We start from the raw sequence: 16,278 nt of genomic DNA, 5'->3' as shown, positions 1-16,278 counted from the left end.
TAAACCAGTTTCTGATCACTTAAACCAGTTGGTATGTAACTTCTGTCTCTAGCCCAGAGAGACTCCGGTGAAGGCTGGCCTTGTATTTGTATTTTCTTGCCTTACTGGATAGGGGTGGAACACTGGTTTTGGTTGGTTGATTTTGTATTTTGTGGCTTGCTCTGGAGGCTCTGGCACCCTCTTTTTTTCCTCCTTAAGTGGCTTTGTGCTTCCCTTGAGCCTGTCGTGATTTAAGAACGTAGAATGTTGCATCTGAAGTCTAGGGAAAAAGGTAGCCTGGTGGAGGGATAAGTGTTAGTGTTTGGGTTACTGGTAGAAAGCAGGCAATGTGGTGTTTGGTGTATGTTAAAATAGAGATGCTTAATCTTGAAACAACTGGTTTTCTCATACTGTTTTTTTCAATTAGCCTTTTAATTATTGCCTGCATTTTCAAATGTGAGTTTTGATGTAAGGTACCACAGTTTTTGGCTGCCCAGTTTGAGATACCCTGAAAGGATCTGATTTGCAAAATAAGAAAGCTCAGGCACACGTTACTGTATCAAGTAAGTACTCAATGTTGAGTTCAAAATTGCTAGTCAGTTTTGAAAATTGAGCCAACTAACTTCAGTCAAACTTTCAGAAAGGAAAATGTATTGTAGGTGTAAGTACCTGGGCCACTTAATTTGCACTGCTTTAATACTTACTGTTTTGAAAACAAATAAAGCAAGTTTAAGTTAGTCCTTGTTTATGCAAATGTGTTCATATAACATTGAGACGTTGCATGCTGAAGGTTAACTCAAGTCACTTACTGTGAAATTAGTCTTTTAGCTTATGTAACACAATCATTTCATACAGTCACATAATTGGTGAATATGAAGTGAATTACACATGTGGCCTGTGCTTAGTAAACGGATCTCATTTTTTGCTGTATTCTTTGAAATTTATATGCATCTGACCATTGGGTAAAATAGAGGGTTTTCTTTCTTTTCTGTTTTTTAAGGTACATCAGAAACGAGGGAAAAAATATTCTTTTAGTATTGAATGGCGATTCTGATTGCACAGTCTAAAGAAACGTTGAGGGCACATTTTTCACCTTCTGTTTGCTATTATAAACATACACAAGGGTATACTTACAATCCATTTATTTATTTATTTATTTAAATTTCTGGGGGAAAGGGAGGTGGGGGAGAGATGCGCATGCATGTGCACGCACACGTAGCAGATGTTAATCAAATCAAATAATACTGCTCTCCGAAGTCCTTAGCTGAAAGGAATACAGTAGGCTAGAAGTGAATGACAAAACCTTGTATTACTGCAGGGCTGGCCAACCTGTGGCATATGTGCCACAAGTAGCATGGGCAGCCTGTGTGTAGCACACGGCCAATCAGGAAGGGAGCACAGAAGCAGATGGGTCAGGGAGTGCGAAGCAGAACAGCAGATTGAGCAGCGGAGGGGGATCAGAATAGCACTTGGGAAGGGTGGGGGGAGTTTACCTTGGGGTGTGCTTGCCAAAAAGGTTGGCCCCCACTGTGTTATAGTATTAGTGTAATTTGTTCTAAAGCAGTAAAGAGCCCAAGTTCTTAGCATGCATGCAAGAAAAATACAACTATTTCCAAATGCATTGGTGGCTACTTCATGTACTTAGTTCATTACTGTGACCATATTTTCTTTTTTCAGGAACATTGCATATTTTCCATTCTGAATATGGATTATCTTGTGATTACCAGAATGTGATCAGTTACTGTTAAATACTGGACTGGGCTTTCTTGAACTGTGTTGCGTAGGGCACCATTCTCCAAGAGAGAGGTTTTTACTAGACCACCTACAGTGCCTGTGCAGCTGTCAGAGGGATTAAGAAAGTGTTAGCCCAATACCAAGCCATTTTAACAGTCATTTTAAAACATGTGAAAACTTTAATAATTGAATCTAAACCCTTCTTATGGATTTTTTCTGTACAGGCAGAAAGACATGGATCAATGAAACTTGTTTATTAATACTGATTTTGTTACTTTGTAACAGAAATTTTTACCTTTTAAAAAAAAAAAAACCCAACTTTTTTTTCTTCAGTTAAGAATTTAATATCTTTTGTAAAAAGAACACATTTGAAAATTATCTTTTATGCTTTTTGCTTAGTTTATATTGGTAGCTCTGCAAGTACAGTTGATTCCCGGTATGGTGGCGTTATCTATTTATTCTTAAGAATAGTTTAATCTTTCATAGTATACCCAAATGAGTCAAATATGTCTTTAGATTAAAACGTTCTTAACAAAATGCTGGGTATAAACTGATTATGAGTGATTTTGTAAGTTTGAGGAAATTTATATGCTGACATCCCTGTTTCATCACTGTTTTAATACCAGAAATAAATTACAAAAAAAAGGATTGTTGGGGGGGGAGCACTGAATTGGCCTGGATATCTCAATGTGGGCATGTGGCTGAAGAAAAGAGTCATGTGTTGCAAGTAAAATAAACGAAAAGGGTGTTTCAGAAATTAACGGATAAATGGCTGCCCACACTGTGTGTCTGACAAAGTGGGGAACACTGGCCTTGTTGAATGCACCCATAATTTATTACTATGTAGAGAAGCGACATGGCCCAGTAAATGATCATTGTATACACAGTGGATTTATTTCACAATTTCTGTTAGTTTTTTAAACACCCGTATATATTACACTAGTTCATCTTCAAAACAGATTTGCAAATATTAATTGCCTTTCTACTCCCATTGAACATGGGAAAGTTTTAGAGAGATGAAATGGATAGGACATCTACCTTGTCACAAGAGGTAAAAATTAGCTATTTATCGTATGACAGGGGGAAGGTGAGACTACTTGCAAAGGCTTAGCTCAGTGCAAGAACTTAAGTGTTCATTAAATAGTACCATTTTTGGGGGGAAAAAAAACAACCTGTGTTAACATATTTGAAAGTGTTGTTATATATGTGAGCAGGTTGCTGACTGGGGGAAGTTTCTTGAACACAACTCCATTTATGACACCAGCAGTATGGAAGCCTTAAAGAAGATGAGCAACTCAGTTTCTTCCTCATTGCAGGGAAGAAGGGTGTAACTTTCAATAACTTGTTTATACATTAAGTTTTAAATACTAAACTTCCCCTTCATCCTGAAAAGCTTCATCTGGCTGATTGGGAAAGTAGTAGTATGTGAATCTCTGCTCTCATGCCAGTCCTCAGCTTTGGGGGAAAAAACCTTATCTTGTAATTGTTTGATTCCTCCTTATCAGCCCACCTGCTAGTTTAATGGCTTGTGTTTTGCCATTTGCAAACCTCTTAACTACTGGTAATACTTGGCACTTGAAAACTCATAATTATCAGGTAATTTTCTCCTTTTTTAGCAGATTGTACATGTATTCATTTGCAGGAAATAATTTGTAGGTTGATTCCTTTTAGCTGGCTAGTACCAGCTTAGAGTTAAGTGGCTATGAACTCAGAAGTCCTTTACCCTTTCTCTTGTCTCTTACACCTCTCTCTCAAATAGATTTTTTGCCTAGAGCAGTTAAGACCTAAGTATGTGAGGTGCTGAGTTCCCTGAGATCCTACTGAAGTTTGAAATCAAGGGTTCTCAGAACCTCCCAGAGACATTCACTTCCTTCAAGGTGTGGGCCTGAAATCCTGAAAATATCAAAAGAGGGTTATAATTTTAATGTACCTTTTCAAATAGCATGCAGTGTCAGAGAGAAGGGTGGGAGAGATGGCAGTCAGTAACTCAAATGCATCTTCAGTCAATTTGTGCTGAAATATTTTACAAACCTGTTTTAAAATGTGAAGTTCTCAAGATTATAAACCAGTTCTTTAAAAACTCAATTGAGTAGCTATGTCGTTATTGAGCATTAAATGAGGTTTGTTTATTTTCTCATAAAAGAGCACTCTTCCTCTTAAGTATTTTTCTTTCTATAAAGAGCAACTTCTGTGTCTGCTTGCCATTCCACAATGGCACTTATTTCAAAATTAAACTGTATTTAACATACAAAAGGAAAAAAATACTTTGAAAAGGGAGACGGGCATTTCCCTGTCAGCAAATTAGGACAGAAATAAAAGCCATCTCCATTAGTTGCAGAAGAGTAAAATAGCACATTGTAGCTTTAAATTACTTTGGTTTCCATAATTATTTTTGTAGAGCTTTGTTTTATGTCTTAAGTATGATTTGCCCCATAGTCACTCTAACTGCCGTCTCTAAATTCAATGCACATTAAAAATGCACCGTTTCTTTGTATACCTCTTGTCTAATCTTTCCATCAAATGTTCAGTTTCTTGCCTATAAGTGTTTCTATATATTTACAAGTTTCTTCAAGTAGTCCTTTCCCTACAACCAATCACCTGTAATCCGGTTGCCCACAACCAAGAGCTCTCAGCCTTTGCTGAATGGGATTTCAGTAACTGGCTGTAGTTTGTGATGAGTAGGATATGGGAATAAAGGCAAAAAAAAATCTAATGCTGAGGAAGGAGGAGGGAGGAATAGGCTGAGCGAGTACAACAAACAAAACCTTTTGTAGGACCTTAAGATAGCAGGAAAGTAGGGATGGAAAGGACCTCACAAGGTCATCTGGCCAGCCCCCTGCTTTCAAGGTAGGATCATCCTTGACTAAGCCATCCCAGCCAAGTGTCTGTCCAGAGTTTTGTAGAATATTTCCAGAGACTGAGATTCCACAGCTTTTCTAGGTAGCCTATTCCAATGCTTGACCACCCTCAGAATCCCAACTTTCCTCCTAATCTCCAAATCAATTTCCTCTGCTGTACCTTGAGTCCATTGCTCCTACTAGGAGTTACAGTAGAGTAGACAGTAAGCTGAATCTGAGCCAACAGTGTGCCTTTGTTGGTAAGAAAACTAACAGCGTACTGGGCTGCATTAGCGGGAGTGCTGTCAGCAGATTGAGGGGAGTGAGTATTCCCCTGAATTGGACACTGGGAAGGGGGCCATATCTGGAGTCCCATGTCCAGTTTTGGGCCCCTGCTACAGAAAGAATGCGGACAAACTGAATAGAGTCCAGTGGAAAAATTTAAAAATGGTTGGGGGGCTGGGTCACATGACTTTGAAGAGGAGAGGCTGAGGGAACTGGACTTTAGTCTGGAGAAGAGAAGACTGAGTAACCTTCAACTACTTAAGGGGTGGTTCCAAAGAGGATGGACTGTTCTCAGTGGTGGCAGATGACAGAAGAAGGAGCAATGGTCTCAAGTTGCAGCAAAGGATGTTTAGGTTAGCTATTAGGAAAAACTTGCTGATGAGGAGGGTAGTAAAGCATTGGAACAGGATGTTACCCAGAGAGGTGGTGGAATCTCCATCCTTGGAGGTTTTTAAGACCTACATAGACAAAGCCTTGACTGGGATGATATAGTTGGGGCTGGACCTGCTTAGAGCAGGGGGTTGAACTAGATGACTTCCTAAGGTCCCTTTCAGCCCTACCTTTCTATGCTTCTAGTCCTGTCCTCTGACCATGAAGCTTGGAAAGGCAAACTGTCCTGTTTTGGGAATCCTGGAGCTATCTGCCTGCGAAAAAGAATATTGTTTAAAGTAAACAAAACTACCTATGAGAGAGGGAGAAAAATTAAAACCCCAAGCACCCTAAAAAACCAAAATGTTTTCCCACTAAATTTAATGGAGTTGACATTTTCATATTCTAATTTGACATAAAATGTCTGCCACCATGGATTCAGGTGAGAACCAATCATGATTATTAGAATATTCCAATTCATAAGGTATTTTTTAGCAGGATTTTATATTGGAGGATTTTTAATTCTTAATTTTATATTGGGAGATTTTAAATTCTTTTTCACTTGTTATGAAAGCTTTGAAGAAAAATCCCTGGAGCTATCCTTTTAACTCCTTTTGGTTTTTAATTCATCCTGCATGTATATTTTCTTCAATAACTTAAATCTTTTTGATCCCATCCTTTCCACTGCTTGGTTTTTGGGTGACATTCTCATTGAAAAAGCAGTGTATATTTCTGACTTTGTAGTTGTAAAACTTGTGATATTAACACTTAAACACATTTGCCTCTCCCTTGGTACTTCTGCCAAAAAATTTTTTTAAATCCAGGTATAAAAGGCATCTACTATGTATTATGCTTAGAAACATTTTTATTGGTATATTCATGAATTGCACAGCAATTAGTAGGGGTGCACTGATGAAGATTGTTTTGACTGATAACTACATCCAGTGATTAACCAGCCATATCGGCTGATACCAGTCCAGTGGCCAGTATGCAACCCAGCAGGTTGGAGACCAGCACTCAGCTCATAAGCCTGTGGGAGAAATAGGTGGCAGGAGGCAGATCGAGGCCCCCATGGTGAAAGAAGGAATGAGGCTGGGGCAGGGTAGGTGCTACCTAGCCAGGGTGGGGCGCAGAGATGAGCAGCAGGCAGCTTATCTGGGAGGTGCAAGGTGGGGGGGCATGTGCCCCTCTGGATTTGTGCACAGGGTGAGGGCAGGCTGCCCACTGTGGGCCCCTCGGGGCCAGGGGCTGCACTGGTCTCTTCCCAGCGGGGGGAGGGGAGCCCAGCCCAAGGCTGCACTCCGGGCAGGCGGCAGCAGCGCTGGGAGGGGAGGCCACAGGGTAGACTACAGCCACCCCAGAATTCACCATAGCCCCACTCCCAATGCTGCTGCCACTTACCCTGAGTGCAGCCCTGGCCCAGCCACTCCACTGGGAGGAAGCCAGCACAGCCCCTGGCACTGAGTCTTCAGCAGGCAGTCTTCCTCCACCCCATGCACAAAACGGTGGGGGCCGGGGGGAAATGTGCCCCCTGCCTCCCCCTGGTGTGCATGCAGTGGTTGGGAGCTGCCCCCTCTCCCCACCCTCCCACACCCCACTGAGGAGCTGCCTGCAGCTCTGCCCCACGTTGCCCCAGCTGGACAGTGCCTGCCCCTGCCCCGTTCTCTCCCTCACCATGGGGGCCTCGATTTTGCCCCCCACGCCTTCCCCTCCCCCCAGATTTTCTGGCCAGATGCTGCTCTCCAAGCTGCTGGGCTACATTTGTAGCTGCGTGCATGCATGTCTGCCCACGTGCACGCAGCATTTATCGCTGACAGCATTGGCTACCGTGGCGAAAAAAGCCGATTGCCGGTAATGTCAATTTTCCTTTTATCGGTGCCAATCCAATATGGACCGTTTTTTTTTTGTTTTTTTTATAGCGGTGCACATTTAGTAATTAGAGATGAAACTCTTGGTAAAGGTCATGTTGCATAATACTTAGGTGTTTTGTTCCTGATAAATTCAGCATACACAATCTGATCTCTGCAGCCCTTTATAGGGAAACAAAGGCCAGTTAAACCTAGCACAAACATTTACCTGTCTTTCTCCTTTCTGACACTGAACTGTCTACACCTTGCTTACAAAGACTGAACTGTTCCTTTGTAATTATCAAGAAAGCAAAGTAGGCATTTAAGCTAAAGTGAAGCTTTAGTTTTGCTTTTTTTACAGGTTTGGGTATAATTCCTCCCCCACACACACCCTCCCTTGTTTTCAGACCTCTTCAGCTTTCATTTCTTCAAAGCATAGTTTTCTGAACAATGATGTCATTGTGCAATTTTATTACCATGCAGATGGTAAGATAAGAAACTTGCCTCTGTAATCCTTAGCATTGGCATGAGCTGCATCACAATACAATCATTTAAACATACTAAAAGCAATATGTGGAACAACAGATAGAATCCAGGACAATAACTCCCCAGTATCCATGTACATGAACTAATGTTGAACGTAAGCATTTTGAAATTAATTGTCTAAACCATTAGAGTTTGTTTTTTAAGAGAGGGACCAGGATAGGGATTGGGTGGTATGTTTTCTGTTCATCTCCTTCACAGCCATCTAAACACAGATTAATCATCTTTTTTTCCTCTTTAATGTTTTCCCATGAGCAGACTTTCTGCTTGATGACTGCAGACCAAGTATTCATTCTTGACCTGATGAAGCCCAATAGTAGGGATCTTTAGCTCTTCAGGAAGGAGTCTCATAATGATAAAGGATTGATGACTCAGGACTCCATTGTTAAGGTTCAACCTTTCTTGTAACTTTTAGTTTGAGCAATTGATGATTTGTTTATATATTCCTTTTCTTTAAACATAAAGAGGAAGTATTTAGACTGCTTGGAAAGCATAGAATTAGGCTTTTGTGTAGGTTAGGTGATCAAAAATTGCATGCGTTTTCTTCATATTTTCAATGTTGTATAGCTTGGGCCATATTTTCTTAACATTCCACATATTCTTAGTATGCATATCTTCTTACACGCTGGCACAGGTCAGTTTTCTTAGAAAATGCAATTTGTAGGAAAAAAATTAATAGCGTTGTTCAAATACAAGATCCTCATGGCAAAAAAACAAGATTATAAGTGTTTGGCAGCTAACTATACGCACATTAATTGTGGTTAAATATTTACTTCTTTAAGTATCATGGAATGAAAAAAGGTTCCTTTATAGTGTAAAATACATCTGTGTTTAGAGTTTTCACCATAAAGACCTTTAACATATTTAACATGTTTAACTTCAACTTATCTGTATTTTACTGGGAAGGAAATGAAAAGTTGACCATAAATTTTTAAAGTTTTTGTTTTTTGTCTTTGGGCATTATAAATCCTTTATGACTGGTATCTCCTCTGTGAAATTTTGGTGTAGAAATATTTCAGATTACTAAAATGACCATAAAAGGAGGAATTTTGGTATGATTACTAAACCAGTATATTAGTTGATAAATGTGTAATATGTCAGCGTCTGGACTGGATCCAAAACCAGCTGACTTCCATATGAATCTTTGCTCTGACTTCAATGCCATTTGAACTTCTTTACAAACAGTTATAAAAAAAAAAAAGACCTTGATTTTAAAAATTGCATGGTTCATTGCAGTTTAATATTGTGATTCAAACGGGATTGTCATCTTGTTACCTACGAATCATGGGAGCAAAGGTTTGACGAAGCAGACCCTTCATACATAACAAAATAAGTGAAGTTTGGAATCTGATGTCACAATTTTAAGATAATTGCTCAGAATATAATTATCCAAAGCACAGATATATACTAATCAGTTTAATATTGGAATTGTTATTTATATAAGACCAGATTTTTTTAAGGGATTTAGGTACTTAACCCATATTGCACTTGTCTCTTTTATTATAATACTACATCCATCTTTTGGAGTCATACTTAATAGGACTGAACTGATACATAACATTTTGTTGCTGTTCTGGAATAGTTAAGATGATGCAACTCCTAAGACTTTTGGAATATCTTGGTTATCAGGTAGTCAAGAGTTGCACATGTGCTTTGGAAGACTCAGTCCCCTTTAATACTGTCCCCCTTCACTCCACTAGAACTGTACCCAGAAGGGGTACACTCCTTAAAAAAGGTTGAAAACCCCTGCCCTGGAGCATTACAAAGACTAGCTGTCTAGCACTCGTATTCAGGTTAAGGGTCTGGTCCCCTGAAATGCTGTTGTTACATATCATGCCACTTTTGATGGAAACCCTGCTACAGGACTCCCCAAGAATAAATCTTATTTTCTTTCCTTTTCCCCAAGCACCCTTTGAGGCCAGCCCTAGCATGGCTTCTCGAGAGGCAGTCCTCTGGCTTCAAGACTCTGGCTGTTCTCTGTCCCTGGCTTCTCTGATGATCTTTAGTACCCCCACTTCAGAGCTCCTTTTTTTGATCAGCTGTGAAAGGGGTTTTTTCCTTGCTTCAAGAGGGAGAGGCTAGGGGTTAGTGCCAGTGTCCCAAGCAGTACAGCAGAAAGCTTCACTCCAACTGTCTTTATTGTGCGAGTGCAGTTCCCTCTGTCCTCCCTTGCAGTCCACTCTGTCCTATCTGGACTGTTCTTTCTGCTCTCTTTACTGTCTGCCCTGGGACTTTCTTTGCTCCCCAGCTCTCTGAGCCTCACTTTTTTTTTTTTCCCCCGTCCAAGGCAGCCAGCCACACTCAGAACTGTTACAGAACTATAGTATTAACCTGGGGACATCACTCACCCAGTAAAATGAAACAGTGTCATTGGGAACAAATCAAGGAGCAATCTCCAGGCCTTGCTGCTAGGCTCAGACTGCTGTCTTCTTTTGGGGTGCAAGGGGCATCTGTGTGTCCTACTTATGAAACTATTTACAGCAAAGCATGTTCACACTGACCCCTTCCCTCCCCAGTGTTCCCCACCACAAATGCAGCCTAGAAGTCAGCCCATGGCCTTTTTGGTCACAGTAATACTGCTATGCTGTAGTATACCTAAATTGTTAAATTTAATCTTCACTTCTGCTAATTAAAAGCAGATTTCTAGCCTTCTACTATCTCTGCAACCTTGCAAATAAAACTCCTTCAAAAATTCTGTATCAGTCTAAAAATGTGTAACAGGTGCTCTAGAGCTGATTAATCGCTCATTCAAAATGAGCTGATAGAAATATAGAAATAATTACTATACATGGAGTGGGTTTTCTGTAGACTTCTGTTACACTGATGACTTGTTATCTAATCCAGACTAAAGTTTTAGGTACTTCAAAGCGTTTTTCGTTTTGCACAGCAGCAGATTAAAAGGTTGAAAAGCACATTGGAGAATGCCAAAGGCGTTGTTATCTTTCCTTGGAAGAGATAGTTTAAACAGAGTTTTCTCAGTTTAATAGATTTTTATTGTATTTTAGATGTTATGTTTTGCTTTGCCCTGAGTTTTTCAGAAATGGATGTCAAGTGCTTTTTAAATAAATTTATTTTATGGACTATCATACTGTTTTAAATAGATTCTCAAATTTTTTACACTGAACTCCCAAGGAATTATCTGCTGGGAGAGAGACTTAGCACATGTTAAAACGACTGTTAAAAGATTTTTTTTCACCAAAATCACCAATTGTTGGCCTGGCCTTTTCATTTTGAAACAGGCATGTTTGAAGTGAAAACTTCAGTAATTGTTACGTCCACCTTTTTAGGGCCAGTGATGATAGACTCCCCAAACAGGTTGGTGTGATGTAAGGGCAGATGGAGAATAGCAAGCTGCTTGAACCCAGGTTCTCAGAAGCATCAGGTCTCCTTCACAGTGCCCCTTTGGAGCGGACATGAATGTGCACTTTCTAATTCCTGTTTCCCCCCAGCCCCAAAAAAATGGGACCATAATGACTTAAAGCCACTGTTTTGGTTTGTCCTGTTAAATAAAAGCTGGAATCAGTAGAGGCCTTGTAATGGAGATCAGAAAATCAGACTGAAATGATTGTCCTTTTTCAGTTGGATGCAGTATATCTTTAGCAGCAGTGTAATATATGAACACATAGTTTGGAAATTAGTAACTGCATCTTTTTTTATATAATCTAAGAGACTGTAAATTGTAAAAAATGATACTAATTCCAGAATAATTCCTTTGCTGCTTTACTGACTGGCTGAGGGAGATATTTATCTTATGACTTAGTGATAGGTAGTATACCACCAAGAGTAAGTTTTCTTTCAGGTATAATTATTTCCTAGTTGCATTTAGTAGTTCTGTGAAGGCCTAAAATGACAGGTAGAAGAAACATTTTTTTACATTCAGAAACTTTTTGTCAAAATCTTGTTTTCAAATCTTCATCCAGATTTGCCATTTGATACAATTTTAAGACCCTATAAACCATACTGATAAATGCCTTCTTAAACTCCAAGTATATTAATTAAATTCAGTAAACTTTTTTCACTAAATGTTGTTGTGTAGAATTGAATGAATCAGTTTTTCAATGTAAAGCATTTAAGAAAACCAAACTGGAGTAACTTCCTTATCTTGGCTTTCAAGCTTCATCACTCTATTTAATACAAAATAAAGTTTAGACAAAGGAAATCAAATATACACAACTGAATGTGATTTAAACCACATTTTAATGACTCTGTGGGCCAAGTGAATATGGATTATATTCCAGGATTGTTTTCAATAATAGTGTTACCATAGAAACTAATGCATATGCTTGCTTAAGAACCCTCTGCACACTTGATGTATGGCTGCAGTATGCTGAGAGAGCTTTTACTGTGTTAACTTAATTTTAATTTTGTAATCTTTTTTGGACTTTTTCACCCACCTCCCTTAGATGTTTTGTATGCGTCCCATTACCACAACCCCTATTTCCCTCTGAATCCTATTATTTGTTTCTTTCACCCTTTAGTCAGGCAGATATAATGCAGAACTTGCTCCACAGGGGCTAGAGGAGAAAGGGTCGATTTAGACATGAAGAGACCAAGTGATGGCATAAGGATGAAACAAAGAGGTTGACTTCTACAAAAAAGACCCAAAAACAAACCTAACAACTGGTTTTGTGCTTCTGAGAGTTCAGAGCAGTTTTGGTTTCTGTAGTGTAGCAATTGTGAGTAGGATACTGCACTGGGACCCAGGAGATCTAGGCTGAGTTCTTGGCTCTTCCACATTCCTTTAGGCTCATGGGTACAAGTCACATAATCTCTCTCTTCTCCCATCTTTAATCTGCTTAGGTTGTTAGATTGTCAGTGTAGGAACTGTCCCTTGCTCAATGTTTGTGCAGTGTCTAGCACAGTTGGGCCACTGTTTTTATTGTGGTCTCTAGGAGTTAGTTTTAACCATAATAATAATAAACCTGCTGCAGAAAAACACATTATTTTGTTTGTATCCTACTGTAGGCACTGTGTGTAATTCTTGGTAGGAGTGGCCCAAGTAGTGCAGTGAAGTCAAACCCACAGTCTGGTCCTTTTACAGGTTTTGAAATTGATGTTGTTGTGTTGGAGCTTTTCTTAATTGCATGTGCAGGTGCATCCTCAAAAAACTGGCCTTGGAAACGCTGAAGAAATACTTCTCTCTGACCACGTGGATTTTTTTGTCCAATCGGCAGCTGGCTCTAGAAATATTATTCTGTTAATCCTGAAAGGAGAATAACTTTTCTTCCAACACCAAGAGAAGTTCCTTAGGTCAGGGGTCAGCAGTGTATGGCCCTCAGAATCATTGGATTGAGCCTGTGGACCCAAGGAGGGTACCAAGGGAGTTGAGCAGCAGGGGCATTGCCTGCACCGTGCTGTGGACAGATGGCAGGGGGCTTTGTCGCGGCCAGGCAGTGCAGCAACTTGCCTGTGCCGCAGCCAGGCGGTAGGGAGAAACAGTGGCAGCAGCCGGGTCCTAGTGCCAGTCCATTTCAGATCCAAACCGGGTAGTTTTAGCCCACTGCAACAGAGTTTGCGAACAGCTGACCTAGATGACTCTGGAATGCTGTTCCAATGAAAATAAGTCTAATGTATAGAGTAGGGCCTCTTGGCCATATCTTGTGCCTGGAGCCCATACATGTGGTCTATTTAACTTGAGCATTTGGAGATTATATATCCCAAAGCTCATTTTGCCATTTTGAAGAACGTGGCTTTCGGTTGGGTTCTGGCTTTATAATAATGAAAATATTTTTTGCAGTGTCAGGTCGCAACGTACAGTTTGGGCCCAAATACTTCCTAAATTATAGAACACAACAAAGGGGCTTCAAATTCACTACAGAATATTACCAAGGCTTCCTTCTAGGGGGCAAAGAGCAAACATCTCTATAAGAATCAGTTTAGTCCAGGGGTGTGCAAAATGCGGCCCGGGGGCTGGATGTGGCCCGCCAGGCCATTCTATCAGCGACCCTCCGCCCAAAATAATTGCCTGCCCTGGTTTAGTCCATTCCATGCTATTCAGGGTCTTATAAAGCCTCCATCCTCACTGGCATCTGAGTGCATGCAGTGGTTTAAGTGAGTTGACTCATTTGCTGCATTTGGTTGTTTCTCCATTTCCCTCTTTATGAGGAATATTTCATGTGTGGTTTTTGTTGTTTTTTAAATTTATTTTAATTTTGTTTATCTGTGAAATACTGCAAGCTCTTGTCGGTGACTATCAGTATACCTTTCATATCATCAGCAAAGACACAGATAACACTGCTACTGTCCAAATATTTAACAAGTGACTTAAATTTCATTATGCTTTTTCATTTAAACAGGATACAATTTTGGCAGAATTGCTTCAGATCCATAAAGAACACATAGTGGGCTACCATGAACATGACTCGCTCCTGGACCACAAAGAGGAAGAAGAATTGACTGAAGAAGAAAGGAAGGCAGCTTGGGCAGAATATGAAGCTGAGAAGAAGGTAAAGTTGGATGCATTAGCTTTAATAATATCTGTGAAATGTTTTTAGCTTTTTACATTTTCTAGCTTTTAAAAATAATGTAATTTTTAAAAAGCTTTTAAAATAGCTCTGTGGTAGGCTTGAGGTTCTGAGTAATGCTCTGTGAAACGACAAGTTTAAATACCACCTCTCTGAAAGCAAACTGTGAGGTATGAAAAGGTTCCTTTGTGGTTTGCCATTTTGTTGCAGGCTTTTATGTGTATATGCTTCAAGCTACTTCTGTTTGATTTTAACACATTTTACCATTTTCTTTTTTGATTTGTAGTTTTTACATTTTATGTTAAACTCTAACTGGAGCTCTTTATAATTCTGTGTTTTGAAAATATAAGGAAAATCTCTAGCTCTATTAATAGCTGCTTAAAAAAGGAGAAAAAATGAGTTTGACATTTAAACCAAACCCTGATATCCCTTCCACCTCCGTCCCTTCCCTACTTCCCCCCAAGAAAAAAAATTGAAAAGAAAAGAAAACAGTCTTATTGAGGGATAAGTACAGACCAGAATTAGTCTGGACATTTTGTAAGAAATATTGTTCCTGTCCCACTTCAAGACAAGTGTTCAGCAGAACAATCGTGATATGTAAGACTTGACTTCATTTAAAGATGCAGGAAAAGGATAATTCTTCTTCAGAATTAACACAGGCTAAAATTACATAGGTATTCTGGCTAAAATTACATAGGTTTGCTTTATGACATAAATGGTGCCTGTGAAAACTCCTATTATATCTGGCTTGTTCAGTTGTTTTCTTGCACAGTATTTCACTGTGTATCCTGAAGGAAAGTGTTTACTATATTGGCTCACATCAGATATTTTAAGGGGAAAAAACAAGTATTTATCTTTTGCTATTAGCAAGAGGTGGAATTGTTTGTTTCTGTATAGAGACATGGTTGCTTTGCCACCCCTGTTCAGGCCCTGCAGTCATCAAGGGTCCCCACAATTTGGAAGAGAAGCATGCTTGCGTATTTTGCTAGCATTTTTTAGCCAGGCATGCCTTGCCTGTCTCTTGCTTTGCCATGTATTTTGTTTGAATATTTTGGGGGATTTTTTTTCTGCCTCAGTGACTTCTTGATCTTATCGTTTTTATGTTTATTTCAACTGTGGGATTGTATATTTGAAACCTATTCCTTGCAAGGGGTCTTTCATGACTAGAACTTGATGTACAGTATTTCTTTCAAGGCAGGTTGATCCTGTTCATCCAGTTTTTTCTGTATTCCATCAGTTGATTCATTTTGGAAATCCTTGCTCTGTTGCTTCTATAGTAATGGGTGTTTTTCTAGCCAAAATACGTAATACTTTATCTATCTCATAATACTTTGCCAAAATCAAAGACATTGGGATTGAACATGAAAATGCAGGTTTTAACAAGGTAGATCCAGCAGTATGCATGCTGGATTGTGTTATGTTAGTCCTTTTCACTGTAGACTTGTGTAAGGCCTGAACAAGAGCACTCCATCTGGCAGTTAGTAGTGGCTGTCATGATGGAATTCCAGCTTTACTCCTTCATTTCTTTCCTTTGTTCTTTTCCATTCTCTTGGGTCATCTTTTTCTTTTCTGTGATTGTTCCCACCTTAAGCCTGTATTTGGTAAGGTGTCATTCTCCCTTCTATATGCATGCCCTAGCGATATTGAGCTCTACTCTTTTACGTATTTAGCCATAGATCATTAAGCCAATTTTCTTTCATGCCTCTTCATTCATTACTTTTTCAGGTCTAAATATTATTGTTGTTCCCCTCCAGCAGCTTTTCTGAAATGTTTCTAACGTATGCATGATCTTAGAAATCCTCCTTCAACGTTCAGATGCATACAGTAGCTCAGTTTCCATACTGATGTATATTTAAAGTATGGTTTTCGGTTTTGCCTTTTCAAAGTCTTTCAAAGTGATACGAAGACTTTGTTTGATTTACTAATTCTGATAAGTGTGTTTCTCTTGCTGTCTACATCTGCTGCTATCGTACTGGCCAAATATTTAAGTATTTCTTCTCTTATTGTGTTTATATCAAACACATGCACATAAACTGGACCCTCAAATTATCTCAAGCCTTAGTAGTAAGGCCTATATGTTAAAAAAAAAAAAAAAAAAAAAAATCTGTTTTTATCAGTTTAATCGCTGATATCGTCCTCGATTTGAGGACTGACGCATTAAACGCATTTTTGGTGCCGGGAGCGGGTCTCGGAGCTTGCTCCAGTCCCTCCACGCATCGG

General features: G+C 39.5%; 1 protein-coding gene across 3 annotated transcripts in view; it reads left to right on the top strand.

Moving 5' to 3' along the window:
* Window positions 1–16,278, top strand: part of ATRX (ATRX, chromatin remodeler) — a 211,655-nt gene that overhangs the window by 184,569 nt on the left and 10,808 nt on the right. For all 3 annotated transcript variants that reach the window (XM_019521505.1, XM_019521507.1, XM_019521506.1), the window contains one exon: window positions 13,891–14,040. In XM_019521505.1, the coding sequence (XP_019377050.1) occupies window positions 13,891–14,040 (150 nt within the window). The remainder of the gene's footprint in view (window positions 1–13,890; window positions 14,041–16,278) is intronic.

Source organism: Gavialis gangeticus, unplaced genomic scaffold (assembly GCF_001723915.1).
Source record: "Gavialis gangeticus isolate Ggan-Ray unplaced genomic scaffold, GavGan_comp1, whole genome shotgun sequence".
Taxonomy (NCBI): Eukaryota; Metazoa; Chordata; order Crocodylia; family Gavialidae; genus Gavialis; species Gavialis gangeticus.
The sequence above is the reverse complement of the archived record's forward strand: the minus strand, read 5'-3'. Positions and strand labels throughout refer to the sequence as shown.